The sequence below is a fragment of the Phaseolus vulgaris genome, chromosome 6 (assembly GCF_051622355.1).
Source record: "Phaseolus vulgaris cultivar YP4 chromosome 6, ASM5162235v1, whole genome shotgun sequence".
In the NCBI taxonomy this organism is placed as follows: domain Eukaryota; kingdom Viridiplantae; phylum Streptophyta; class Magnoliopsida; order Fabales; family Fabaceae; genus Phaseolus; species Phaseolus vulgaris.
In genome coordinates, this window is record NC_143503.1 from 30,509,252 (window position 1) to 30,523,082 (window position 13,831).

Here is a 13,831-nt window from a genome sequence, read left to right on the forward strand (position 1 = left end):
ATTAAAATTATTATGTCATTTTATATACACGTTTGTTTTCCTTCATTTCATTTTCTCTTCTACTGCATAACCTACAAAATCATCTCCTTGTGTTTAATTTTCTTTGTTTTTGATCATAGCAAACACACCATTAGTTTTCTATTCATCCTCCATCTCTGCAGTAAAAAGGAATGAATAAAACCTAAATTGAGTAGAGAAAGGATAAAGGTGATGTGCTCTAGAGTGGACAGAGACAAAAGGTACTGTTATCGCGTTGGGAGCATGGCATCAATAAGGTTAAACACAACACAAGGAAATGGCAAGTTTTGATGTGAAAGGAACGTACGAGTTGTTAATCATTCCAACATATTTTTATTTAAATACGTTTTTTTTCTAATTTCTTTTCAAATTTTTACATATTTATTTTCTCAAATTGTCAGACATTTCGATAGAGATCCTACATCGACTAGAGATGAGGACAACTCTTTGTATATAAATGAGTGCAATCCTCAATTTCATGATTAGGTTTTGTAGGGTTGAGTTAAACTTAAAATCCACTTCATAACATGTATCATAACCATTTCGATTCTATCGTTTGATTTAAACCTAATGATTGATATAATCCATTAAAAAAATATAAAAATATTACTTTAATAATTATATAACAAAACATCAATTTATAATTGTTATAAAATATAATTAATTCAAACATCATTATTTTTTTAATAAATCAACATTTCAATAACTTTCTCTCTTTTATATAAATAAGAAAACTAAATAAACTAGAAAAAAGAATAAAGTTAAAGTGGAGTAGAGTCGGCAAAAACGGAAGGTATTATTTCCATTATTCACACCACAGACAAGACTGAACAGCCAAATGGGAAGTGGGGTTGATGTGAAAGCAAAGTTAAGTAATCTTCATTTTCACATGCCATATTACAACAAGAGTTAGGTTTAGGCCTAAACACCATTATTGCAAATCCCTAACCATTATTATTGTTATATTTGGTTTATATTTTTTAAAATCTTAAAAAAAAAAAATTTAGTTTCTTGATTTTTAATTATTAAATTATTATTAGAAGTAAAAAATGGTAAGAAAAAGAAATAATTTAAGTGGATAATATAGTAACAGTTAAGCATAAGATTGGGAGGTTAAGGGAAAGAGAGAGAGGCAGAAAGATGTATGCAGAAGAGTGGTGACGACAGATTCAACGCAAGCAAACCCAAGCTGGGGACGCTGATGTCATCTATGGCGTCATGCAAACCACTTCATCTCTCTGTTAACACACAACGCAACGCAAGACATGGCTTTCTTCTCTTTCTCTCTCTTCTTTCTTTTGACAGCGAAAGAGGAAACTTCGGGGATGCTCTGTACTTGACCTTCACAGCCGCGTGATATTATCGTTGCCCTTTCATTTCCGAATCTTTCTTTCTCTCTCTGTTAACATACACCCTTCACGCCCTTCTTTGTTTCCCTTTCAGAACCTTCCTCATATTTGATGCTTTGACTTACAGCACGGTGATCGATTCCCTCTCTTTCTCTCTCTGCGTTCTGCCATCAAAGTTCGAACCTTTTTCTGATTTGGATTGATCTCATGCCGGTATTGAGTTCTGGGGTGCTGCTGTTCCTTGACCCTCTCTCCGAGTGTGAACGAAAGTTTTTCTCTTTTTGATGATTTACTGAAGTTATGTGCTGATTTCGGTTATTCAGTCTGGGATCAGTTTTGGGATTGGTTTGGTTTGGCTATGCTGTTTTGGTGGCTTTGGAAGTTTGAACAGAGGGTTCTTAGATCCTTTTGCACCTTCCCGGTGTTGAAATTTTGCAGAGTATAAAATATTTGTGTTTTTTCATGTCTGTGTCTGAACGCCATTGAAATAGAGTGAGTCTCTTTAGCTTTTTTTTTTTTTTTTTATGTTAAGTAATCTTGTGAGGGGTTGGATCAGATGTCATGCGTCCTGTGAGTTGTGACATGAGATTTTGTAGTTAACACTTTCACAGATAAGTGTTTTTCGTTTACACGGCATCTATACTTTCCTTTTTTATAGGTTGTCTTTTTTTTAAGTCTGTGCTGGGGAATTCAGCGTTTTGTTAAGTAACATATATTCCATTCGTCAGTCGGTACTTAAACGGTTCTGGGACTCTATCTTTGAGGAAGTTTGAGGTTAGGAGTTTTTTGAGAGTAGAAGATGTTACAGGCTCAATAAGGTTCTCAAGTTGTTGACAAATGGCTTATTCAGCCGAACCCTCATCTTCTTTGAGCTTTACATCATCTTCCCATTTATCAAATGGCTCAGTTAGTCACAACATATGCTCTTCTTACGTCTCTGATCCTGGACCTAACCTTGAGGTTGTCAGTTTGAGCAAGCTTAGCTCCAACTTGGAGCAGCTTTTGATTGAATCTGATTGTGATTACAGTGATGCTGACATCATTGTGGAAGGAATTCCAGTTAGTGTTCATCGATGTGTTCTTGCCTCTAGAAGTAAGTTTTTCCATGAATTATTCAAGAGAGAGAAGGGGTCATCAGAAAAAGAAGGGAAATTGAAGTATAACATGAGTGATTTGTTGCCTTATGGCAAGGTTGGATATCAAGCCTTCCTCATATTCCTGGGCTATGTATATACTGCTAAACTCAAGCCCTCTCCAATGGAGGTGTCTACATGTGTTGACAATGTATGTGCTCATGATGCTTGTAGACCTGCAATTAACTTTGCTGTGGAGTTGATGTATGCCTCTTCCATTTTTCAAATACCAGAGTTGGTATCCCTTTTCCAGGTATATTCTACCTCAGAAACATGCAACTTTACTTTGTTAATTTCCCAGATGATATAAGCATCCATGTACCTTAGCAAGTAATAGTGCTAGTGCCTCAATGTATAATCATCTTTCATTTCTTGATCAAATCATTAATTACTTCTAATTTTGCAGTTGTTGATTCTAAAGGAGTATGAATTGAACTCTGTAATTAATTTATCTTGGTTTGTTTAGGCACATGCCTTACTCCTAGCATCTCGTGCCTTGGGATTAAGCATAACACTTAGCTCTACAGTATCTTTCTAAATTAATGAATTCATGGACTTGTGCTCTAATGCTTGGGAAATTACTTTCAAATTAATTTCACATCTAATTACTGGCATCATTCTGTCTGTTCAGGCTTAAGAATCAAGGTACTAATTAATACTTATAATTTTGCAGCGACGTCTACTTAACTTTATAGGAAAGGCTCTTGTGGAAGATGTCATTCCAATCCTTACTGTTGCTTTCCATTGTAAATCGAGTCAACTCATCACTCAATGTATTGATAGGGTGGCCAGATCAGACCTTGACCAGATTTCAGTTGACAAAGAGCTTCCCCATGAACTCTCAGGGAAAGTTAAATTGCTTCGCCATAACCCTCAGCAAGAAGTTGAAAATGATGCCTCTGCACTGGATGCTTTGTCTCTAAAACGAATCACTAGAATACACAAGGCACTGGACTCAGATGATGTTGAGCTTGTTAAACTTCTTTTAAATGAGTCAGAGATTACTTTAGATGAAGCCCATGCTCTCCATTATGCTGCTGCCTATTGTGACCCCAAGGTTGTCTCTGAGGTGCTTGGTTTGGGGCTGGCTAATGTCAATCTTCGGAATTCTCGGGGCTACTCGGTGCTTCATATTGCTGCCATGCGTAGAGAGCCCTCCATCATAGTATCCCTACTCACGAAAGGGGCTTGTGCATCAGATTTGACTTTTGACGGTCAGAGTGCTGTTAGTATTTGTAGAAGGTTGACAAGGCCAAAGAATTATCATGCAAAAACAGAACAGGGAAAAGAAACAAACAAAGATCGGATATGCATCGATGTTCTTGAAAGAGAAATGCGGAGGAATCCACTTGCTGGGGATGCCTGTATCTCTTCCCATACTATGGCTGATGACCTCCACATGAAACTACTATACCTTGAAAACAGAGGTATGATGACCTCCGCATGAAACTACTATGTTCATTTACTTCTTGCTTGTGTTCTATATATTGTTGTCATGGTTCCAGCATCTATGTTTTAAAATGCTTTGCTTTTTGTGCCTTGGAATGGAAATTCTCCGAACTTGTGTCACTGAGTACAGGAAATAGTAAAGATATTGTTTCTCATTGTTAGATTCTTCTTTTCTTTTCTTTCTCTTACGAATAATTTTCTCCTCTGGACGTGTTGGTAATCAAGGATCTTGCTTTTCCTTTTTGAGGAACATTTTGTGTGCAAAACATCCCCTGCAAACTACATATTTATGAATTATTAGGTTTTGTGTTCTTGACTCCTTTTGTTATTGGACTTCAGGACTTACCAGTTCATTTTTACTGTTTAATTTGTATTGTAAACTATGTAATGCATAAGGACTGTTAGGTTAGGCTTTAGATAACTTAAAAGCCACGCTGACTTTATGTAATATATAGAATGTGACTGTTTAGGATTTTGAACTGAGGGGTTCTTTTTAATTCTTTGGCAAATGAAATAAGATTAGAAACAAAAGGCATGCTATTTGTTAAAGGAGTTTATGTGTGCTTTAGATTCTAATGTTTAACTGGTTTACTGTGTTTATGTGACTTTTTTTTATGCTCAAACCCTCAAAAAAGTAAATATTGCTCTCTACTGCAGTGGCATTGGCAAGACTTTTCTTCCCTTCAGAAGCCAAACTAGCCATGGACATTGCGCATGCTGAGACAACATCTGAGTTTGCTGGTCTCTCAGCATCAAACCCAAAAATTTCAAATGGCAACTTGAGGGAGGTTGATCTCAATGAAACTCCCATAGTGCAAAATAAGAGACTTCTTTCTAGAATGGAAGCCCTTATGAAGACAGGTAATTACAGTCTTTATAAAGTTAGATCTCAATTTCCTTTTGCTATTTGTTGTAATTAAGCAGTGTTTTCTTTTTCAATATATCATTTGATGTGAATCAACAAGGGAGAATTTGTTTTAGTGATGCTCTTGACATGTGTATCTGTCATTCAAATTCGTAGCCAGTTGGGTAGTGAGATCACTTCTGTTTCATGCATGTTCTATTCTGGTTGTGTACATTCTTTGTAAGCTTTCATTCATTACTCTAAATACTCAGCTTTCATTCAACAATATTTTTCTTATTCAATAATACATTTTATGATTAAAAAAATCTAGTGGCTTGTATCTGGGCATTTAATCAAGTGCAGATTTTTGGATGTTTATTTTCAATTTTGTCTGTGTGGTGATTGATGGACAAGTTTTTAAAATAACTGATAACACAAGTCCTTATATGTAGTGCTTGATTTAGAAAGGTTATATAAAGTCTACTACTTGATTTTGTTGTCACTTTTCAACCTCGTACTCCTCATCTATAAATTTATGTTGTTCTTTTAAGAGAATGAGAACATGTACAAAGACTACTGCAGAGTAAATTACTTTACCTGAATCTGAGTTTATAGAAACTGGTTTTAAAGAACTAAACAAGCACATTTGTTTCTAACTTGGTTACAGAAATCTTATCTGTTTGTTTTTTTTGTAAATTTGTACCCAGTTGGATAATGTTTCTGATTATATGTTGTATGTTGTGGTGGTGGTGACAGTGAAAATGGGGCGGCGCTACTTCCCACACTGCTCAGATGTGCTGGACAAGTTCATGGAGGATGACCTACCTGACTTGTTTTATCTTGAAAAGGGTACTCAAGAAGAGCAGAGAATCAAAAGAACACGGTTCATAGAGCTTAAAGATGATGTCCACAAGGCCTTCAGCAAGGACAAGACCGAGTTTAGCCGCTCTGGCATTTCATCTTCATCTTCCTCATCCTCCCTCAAAGATTCTGTTGTACATTACAAAGCTAGGAAAGTGTAACAGTAAAACCATACATAGCAGTTTTTGATTTTGACATACATATTATATATAGTGCAAATTCTGAAGCTCAAGCTCATCATTCCCTTCCCACCAACTCATCTGTAAAATTGTGAAACAAGGAGGTGATGTCTTGTGTAATCAACACCAGTGTTTTCAAAATAATTTCATATGCTTTATGCTCGTAATTTTTTAAGATTCTCTTATTCTGCATTCTTTTTTAAGATTGTGTTGTGTTACCACTGAAACTTCTAGAAGTAAATTTAAGTTAAAAAAGAACATAATTAATCAAAATTACGTTTAACATGTAAGAAAAGATCCAAACAAACAAAATGCAATTGTTCTCGATGATGGATGTGAATATAAAATTTGTAGAATGTCATTATAACGCACTTCAGAAAAGTTTCTTTGATACCACCATTAACATAAATTTAACAACTGCGAATTGAATGGAAAAATGTTTTGACTATTTAATATATTACAAAATTTTAATAGAGACCAAATTTAAAAATAACCAAAATTTATAAGGTAGGTAAAACTTAATTAGGCCTTGAGTAAATAAGCTTTTGCTAACTTCAAGATTACAGATTAAATTATTCGAAAATATGTTGACCCAGTTCAAATTAATATTTTTTTCCTTGTTAATAGAGTTTAATTGTTAATCAATGGTATGCTATATTATTTTGATTAATTCAATTTTCTTATAAACTGAGAAATGCCTACAGTTTATTAATCTAGTCAATAATTAAATTATAACATAAATACATATTAAAAAAAATAATTGTTGATAGTATTAAACACTTTATCATCCTTTCATTCTAAAAATAAATATTGTGAGAAAAATATGCTGACTAATATAGATTGTGATATTAATAAAGTAATAAAAAGTGGAAATTTTTTGTTGAAAAGTGTTATCAAAGTGATCCCACTCAAATTCTTAATCACTTGCACTATCATTTCAAATAATTTTATTATTATTATTAAATCAATACTTTAGAACACTTTTAAACGGGATTAAGAAAAAAAAACACAAACAAAAGAGAAGCCAAAATAGGAAGTATCAGAAGTGAGCATTAACTAAAGCCACTATCTGCATGAAGGACCACGAGAACCATCACCACCCATGCTTCGTAGCAGAATATAAAGTGATAAATAACTGATTAGAGAATCAACTATAAAAAGTTTAGTGAGAGGTTCTAAATAATAGTTTTAAATTAGTTCTTTTTGGTAGTACTGAAATCAAATTTTTTTTTTTGTTAAAATTGCTAATTGACGCAAAAGTACTTTTCTGTATGCTATACATAAGTTATAGAATTAGCAAGTGAGTGTATAGAAAAACAAAATCTAATAGTGAGGTCAAACAAGACAGCATCAGAGACCAGTAACTAAAGCCACTATCTGCGGGAAAAACCAGCAGAAAGACACATGCCATAGACATCACTCGTAACAGGAACATTAAACAGTACCAAGTTAAATAAAGGGTACTGTGTTGTTAATGAAAAAAACAATAACTGATAATTAAAATAGTATTTTTGGTAGTCATAAAATACTGTTTAACTGCTATTGTTGAATGGCACAGATGTACTTACCATGCGCATGGTCTAATTAAACAAACAAGGCAATTTGCAATTGCAAGTGACTCTTGTTTAGGAATGTGGTGACAGTTTCACTCACATGAGTAAGGTGGTCCAAAGGGGTATTTGCTTTTTACAGATCAAAACATTGTAATTTAGAAATGGAAAATTTCATTTTTGGAACCACTCTTAACATATACATCTATCCTACAACGATTTTATAGAGTAAAATAATATTATAATAAAATAATAAAGTAATAATTCTTTTGGATATTAAATGAATGCATATGTATATGGTGTCAACCTTGGAAACATAGAAACATGGTTATTTTTAACGGAAGTAGTGGATGTTCTAGAAGCTTTTGCTTTGATTCAATTAAAAGCTTGACCATGAGTTACATCTAAGTCACAGTTTGCGAATTTTTCCTTTTCTAATTGGTATATAGATCCGTTGATTTGTATGAGAATGATCTCATGACGTATTCATTCAAGCTGTTTGACTGTTTCCTTAGATGTCTTCCTCTGTGTTAGCTAGGAGAGTTATGTTTTGACAAACTTTGGAGTAAGTCTTGTGATGAAGATTATGGGTAACTTCTTATATAAGGGTTGAATCACCCCTAAATGATTCATATTTATTTATTGTTTATTATCGATAAAAAAAAATCATAATTTTAACCTTAAGGACAAAAATGTAAATTTATCAGTTTCAATTATGATTTGAAGTTTCATAAACAAAATTGTAAATTAACAATTTCATCAGTTTCAATTATGACATGAAGTTTCATAAACTTTCTCATCATTCTCACTTTCTTCACTTTTCATTGGTCCAAACAATCTTAATTTTCACCTCTTTACCTCTCAAATTCATCTTTTTCCTCTCTCTCATATCCATCATCAAATCCAAGCAAAGCCTAAAGATTCACCGTTCACCAAATCCAACCCTTTCTTTGTCTTCATTGCTGTGCCTCTTTTCTGCTCTAGCTGTCACTGTTTTATTTCTTATATTTGTTTCGTTCGAGTTCCAAGAATGTCATTGAAGCTCTTCTTGCTTCATACTTCTCTTTCAACTCATTTCTCATTCACCATCGTATGGCTCCCTTTGGAGAATATTCTGCCCAATGTCCAACCCCAAAGAGGCCTAAACACAAACTTGCACAACATGAGAAAAAACCACTTCCTGCATACATCTGTCATGATCCAAAAGGCCTTCGTTCACCTAAGCACAAGGCAGAGAAGGATTCAGCCAAAAGTGTGTCTTCTTCTCAACACAAAAGGGTTGGTTCTGCCTCGGAAAGATCAAATTTTAAGTCACTGGTGTCAGCAGATTCAACAAGGGTAGGACCCTTGATGGATGAAGTTGCCATTGGAGCAGTGATTGCTGTCCTCAGTGGTTACATAGGAAGATATGTGAAAGATGATCTTTTCAGGAAAACAATCCGAGAGAAGTGTAGTTCTCTCTTGGACAAAAGAAGAAGAAAGGATTCAGGTGATGAGGTTATTGTGAACATGGAATTGGGTATGAAGAAAGTTGACAGATTAGTAGAAAGTCAAGGAACAATGGAACAGACGAGGATGATTAAAAGGTTAAGGAATTCCATTGAGCTTTTAACCGTTGTTGCTACTTCGAATTCTAAAACTTCCAGGGACGCTTCAACTTTTGGTGTGTCAAATTCACATCTCTCAGCTTGTGCTCAACTGTACCTGGCAATAGCTTACAAGCTGCAGAAAAATGATAGAGTTTCCTCCAAGCATTTACTGCAAGTGTTTTGTGATTCTCCAAGTTTTGCTCGAACCTACTTGCTTCCTGACCTTTGGGAGCATTTGTTTCTTCCCCATCTTCTCCATGTCAAAATTTGGTACAACACTGGGCTTGAGCTCTTTTCAAATGAAGCTCATGGTGAGAAGGAACAGAAAATGAAGGTGCACAACAAAGTTTACAAAGAAAAGATTGATAGTGGGACTATTCTGTTTGCTGAGTATTACAAGCAATGGCTTAAAGTTGGGGCCAGTGAGCCACCTCTTCCTAATGTCTCTTTGCCATCAAGGCCAAGTTACAGATTATCAAGAAGGTCTTCAGATTCTTTTGTTTCAAATTCCTCAATCAACCAAAACTTGTAAGTGATATGAACATCTTACATTCACCACCACAACCATCTTTCTGTCAGAAACAAATATGTGCAATTTGTAGTTATGAATGTGATTTTATGTTTATGGTTTTCTTCAACAGATACAAGACAGTGTTCGGCTCCAACCTAGAGAAACAACCTTCTGGTCTTGGTGACAAAACTGGAGTGTTGAGAATTACTACAGGCCAAGAGATTGATGAAAAGTTGTATGAAGATGAATTAAAAAGCAGTTCAGTTCAGGTTATCTTCCGTGCTTTCAATTCATAGATGGAAACCGTCTTATTCAAATTACAGAATTTCATTTCTGATGTAATCTCCTTACTTTTTACAGAAAGGCGATGTATTTGTTGGAAGATCAAGTCAACTTGGCAAGAATCAAGCTCAATTATGGCCGGCGTCGCAGAGATTGGACTATTTTCAGTGTCTTTCATGCAGATTCATGCCAAAGGAAAGCTTCGACAACAGCAACCGTAGACCCAAGAATGCTTCAACTGTTTTTTCAAGAGACTTTGTTGGAGCTATTACAACCATAGGTTCATCAGATATTCTAAGTGACTGTGAATTCGCTATTCGTGTGATTACCAAAGCGTGGTTGAACTCTCCTGGTGATCCTCTAATTGAAGAAGCACTAACACGGCCTAGTGTAGTTGAAGCTATGCTTGAGGTGTTATTTTCCTCAACAAATGATGAGATTCTTGAATTGATCATATCAATTTTAGCAGAGTTAATAGGAAGGAATGGTGCAATTAAACAAATTATACTGAACTCCGATCCTCAACTAGAAATATTTGTGAGGCTTCTAAGAAGCGCTAGTCTATTTCTAAAGGCTGCAATTCTGCTTTATCTGTCACAACCAAAGGCAAAGCAGATGCTATCTTCAGAATGGGTGCCATTAATACTTCGAGTGCTGGAATTTGGAGACAAATTCCAGACCCTCTTCACAGTACAATGCAGTCCTCAAGTGGCAGCATTTTATGTTTTGGACCAACTTCTTACTGGTTTTGATGAAGACAAGAACTTAGAAAATGCCAGGCAAGTTCTTTCACTTGGGGGATTGACCCTTCTAATGACAAGGATCGAAGGAGAGGTCCACGAGAGAAACAATGCTGCTATGATAATTTCATGTTGCATTCGTGCCGAAGGAAGCTGTAGAAATTTCTTAGCTGACAACATAAACAAGACTTCATTACTTGAACTCATTGTTGTTGGGAGTAAACAAAATTCCAGTGGCTATGCCTTGTCTGTGCTAGCCGAGTTGCTCTACCTTGATAGGTATGCGCTTGTCACTTACCTTTCTACATTTTCTTTTTCTTGGTCTGAAATGTTAAGAGGACTTAAATTTCATACCAGAGGAACGAAGACTTTAAATTTCTTAAAAGGGCTAAAAGATGGATGGGGTGGCATAAACGTAATTCACGTTTTCTTCATTTACCTTGAGAAGGCTCCACCTGAAGAACGCCCTATAGTTGCAGTAATATTGTTGCTGCTTGATCTTATGGTAATTCTTTTTCATTCAACTTACTTTATGGAAATATTGGTTATGGACAATGGTCTAAGTTCTGTGAATTTCATTATTTTCTAGAAGGTAACTTGTAGCTTCTCTATGATTCTATATTAAATTGATTTACCTGTCTTGAAGAGTTCACAAATGCAATAGCAGTTGTGTTGCAGGAAGATCCTTTCCAGGGAAGCTTATATAGATCAGAAGCAATCCAGGCACTTGTAGCAGCTTTGAATTGTCAAACATGTAATGATAGAGTACAACAGCAATCAGCCCGAGCTCTATACCTGTTAGGAGGTCACTTTTCTCATTCAGGGGAATCATTAATGGAAAAATCTCTTTTACAAAAAGCAGGTTTCAGAGAAATTTGCTTTGAAGCCTCATATCCAGCCACGGATAATGTTGTTTATGATTCAATTCACCAGGTAAACTTTGGTTAAAAGACTGTAGTTTAATTAGGATTCACTAACAGTGTATATATGGTAGGATCTTGACTCAGTAATCACTTTAAAAGTCTTATCTACTATGATTTCTAATTGAACAACAGCATAAAAATCTTCACACAAGTAAAAACTACAATCATGCATTATTGTTTGTCTTTGCTCCATATATGAGAGCTTGCTTCTAGTACTTACTGTTTCTGTTTTGAGCTCATCAAAATTCTTGATTGGTTATGTCACTTGTTAGAATGTGGAGGAGGAGGAAGCAGAAAGTTGGCAAAAAAGAAAAGCCAGTGTCTTGTTCAAAAATGGAAATAAGAATTTATTATCAGCACTTGCAGATACCATAGCCAATGGAATCCCTTGTTTAGCACGAGCAAGCCTGATAACCATTTCATGGATGAGCAGCTACCTCAATTTAATTGAAGATACGATGTTGCCACCAATGGCTTTCTCAATCTTAAGACAACAATTACTACAATCCTTGAATTATGATAAAGATGTTGAGGAAAGAGTGCTAGCATCATATTCATTGCTATATCTTGTCAAATATTCAGGTATATATGAAAACTTTTTACCATCTCCTAAGCTATACCAAACTCTCCTTTTCTCCCACACTTTATCTTTTTCATCATGGTGTCTTCCATGAAAATAAATGTACGTAAATCGATAAATTTTGAATTACATGGTACTGGTGTAAAACACTTTTTATACTGTTCATAAAAATATAGCTGCATAACAGGTTCTTATTGTAAAGTTTAATGTCCTTTTTTGAATTTTGTTCATTTTCATTTGTCCTTGCTATCAGGATGTGTCTCCGCCGTACCATCTTTGGACAAAGACTCACTCACACATCTCAGAAATCTCTCCCTAGTGACTTGGACGGCCAACGAGCTCATCGCAATCTTCTAAAAAAGAAGCTTGAAATTGAGACAATGATTAGCAAGAAGCTTCATTTTGTTGAATCTTCCAATGTTCTTTCTTTTTGATAATATAAGTGAGATTGTACTCATCCTTGTCTTGTATAGTTGATTAGCTTGAAAGGGAATATATTTGTACTAAAGGAAACGTAATATCTGCTTTATTCAAGATAACTTATGATTTCACTTTCTCAAAAGCTTGTCTAGCCAAATGTACTACTGAAGAAATAAGGGAACACAAGAGTGTCTAAAAGTGACTTTAGTTTAGTGCATTTAGGATATGTTTGGACAACTTTCTCCATAAATACTTCTGGAAGAGAAAAAAGAGAAGATAAAATGAAATAAGTTTTTAGATCAGTTACTAAGAAGTGAATTTTAAGTGTTGACGTGAGATCTTCAAATATAAGTTAAAATCTCTTTAAAAGTGTTGAAACATGCAACTTGGCATAGATAACAAAATTTGTACTAATGGCACATTGTCCTGTATTCACCCCCTCACGTGGTTAACAGAGGAAATAGAAGACAAAAGATTGAACTTCAAATTTTATTTTATGTGTTTACACATGGATAACAAGTTATCTCTTACTCAGTTCTTCATGTGCAACTGTTTGTTCCAGACTGCAACATGCTGAGCATCCATCTCTTCTTATAAACAGAATCTGTTGAATAAAATAAAATCTTCATTTCTTGTCAAGAATAGCAGACAAACTGCATCAAATAATTTGACACATAATTGGATCATTCATTATAAGAAACCAATTTGGAGGGAACAGTTCTTTAATTTTTTCGTAAGCTCCAACCTGAAAAATTGGCCTTCTAACATGACATGACCATTTGAAATTGTATCAATACCTACATGTAATTATTGATAATGCACTTGTTGGAAATGAAATTTCAATTATCATTGAAAAAAACCATCTTCAATAGAAGCATTTGAGAACATCTACATCTAACTTTCAACCAAAGCTATATAGACCAAATAATTATTCTCTTTCACTTGAGTGATATATTTGAGTGGAAACAACTAACATGGTGTGCACTTGTACATTTGTCATCCATCATTATTTAATTATGATGCCCCCACAAGGATGACAAATATTACTTCATTACAAAGGACTCACAATCAACAACTTAGTGTTATCTTCCCCTTCTCCTAACAAAATTTCAAGCTCTCTCCATTCATAATTAATAACTAACCTTTGTTTAACTAAACTTCTACTCACCATCCAAAGATATAACTATTTATCTACCTTGAGAATGTTTTTATGTAATATAAGTTTGATTATTGAAACAAAAATAATATTAGTGGACTTTAAGCCTAATTCAACCTCATGAAACCGGCTCAATGAAGTGAGGTTTGCACCCACTTATATACTATGAAAGACTTTAATCTCTAGTCGATGTGAGATCTCTAACAATTTATACTATAACTTATGATAACTAACCAAACATGTCATT

The 13,831-nt window shown here is 34.7% G+C and overlaps 2 protein-coding genes across 3 annotated transcripts; both read left to right on the top strand.

Moving 5' to 3' along the window:
* The first annotated feature begins 1,891 nt into the window (after positions 1 to 1,891).
* On the top strand, positions 1,892 to 6,008 carry NPR3 (NPR1-like protein 3). Its single transcript, XM_068640038.2, has 4 exons — positions 1,892 to 2,753; positions 3,174 to 3,927; positions 4,607 to 4,810; positions 5,550 to 6,008. Exons 1-4 carry the CDS (start codon positions 2,205 to 2,207, stop codon positions 5,813 to 5,815), a joined length of 1,773 nt encoding a protein of 590 aa, XP_068496139.2. The 5' UTR covers positions 1,892 to 2,204; the 3' UTR covers positions 5,816 to 6,008.
* A 2,146-nt stretch (positions 6,009 to 8,154) lies between these two features.
* On the top strand, positions 8,155 to 12,570 carry LOC137832060 (putative E3 ubiquitin-protein ligase LIN-1). Of its 2 annotated transcripts, none has more exons than XR_016521586.1 (7): positions 8,155 to 9,500; positions 9,614 to 9,752; positions 9,844 to 10,784; positions 10,863 to 11,010; positions 11,173 to 11,438; positions 11,701 to 12,010; positions 12,262 to 12,570. XR_016521586.1 is itself a non-coding variant. In XM_068640039.2 (7 exons), exons 1-7 carry the CDS (start codon positions 8,476 to 8,478, stop codon positions 12,363 to 12,365), a joined length of 2,922 nt encoding a protein of 973 aa, XP_068496140.2. In that variant the 5' UTR covers positions 8,155 to 8,475; the 3' UTR covers positions 12,366 to 12,570. The 2 variants fall into 2 exon arrangements, 1 of the variants encoding a protein (XP_068496140.2); XM_068640039.2 differs by having other exon boundaries at positions 11,184 to 11,438.
* The last annotated feature ends 1,261 nt before the right edge of the window (positions 12,571 to 13,831 follow it).

Coding starts and splice junctions, on each gene's coding strand:
- LOC137832060 (XM_068640039.2), top strand. CDS start 8,476: ATGGCTCCCTTTGGAGAATATTCTGCCCAATGTCCAACCCCAAAGAGG. Junction 9,501..9,613: donor TCCTCAATCAACCAAAACTT/GTAAGTGATATG, acceptor TTTCTTCAACAG/ATACAAGACAGTGTTCGGCT. Junction 9,753..9,843: donor TAAAAAGCAGTTCAGTTCAG/GTTATCTTCCGT, acceptor TACTTTTTACAG/AAAGGCGATGTATTTGTTGG.
- NPR3 (XM_068640038.2), top strand. CDS start 2,205: ATGGCTTATTCAGCCGAACCCTCATCTTCTTTGAGCTTTACATCATCT. Junction 2,754..3,173: donor AGTTGGTATCCCTTTTCCAG/GTATATTCTACC, acceptor ATAATTTTGCAG/CGACGTCTACTTAACTTTAT. Junction 4,811..5,549: donor GGAAGCCCTTATGAAGACAG/GTAATTACAGTC, acceptor TGGTGGTGACAG/TGAAAATGGGGCGGCGCTAC.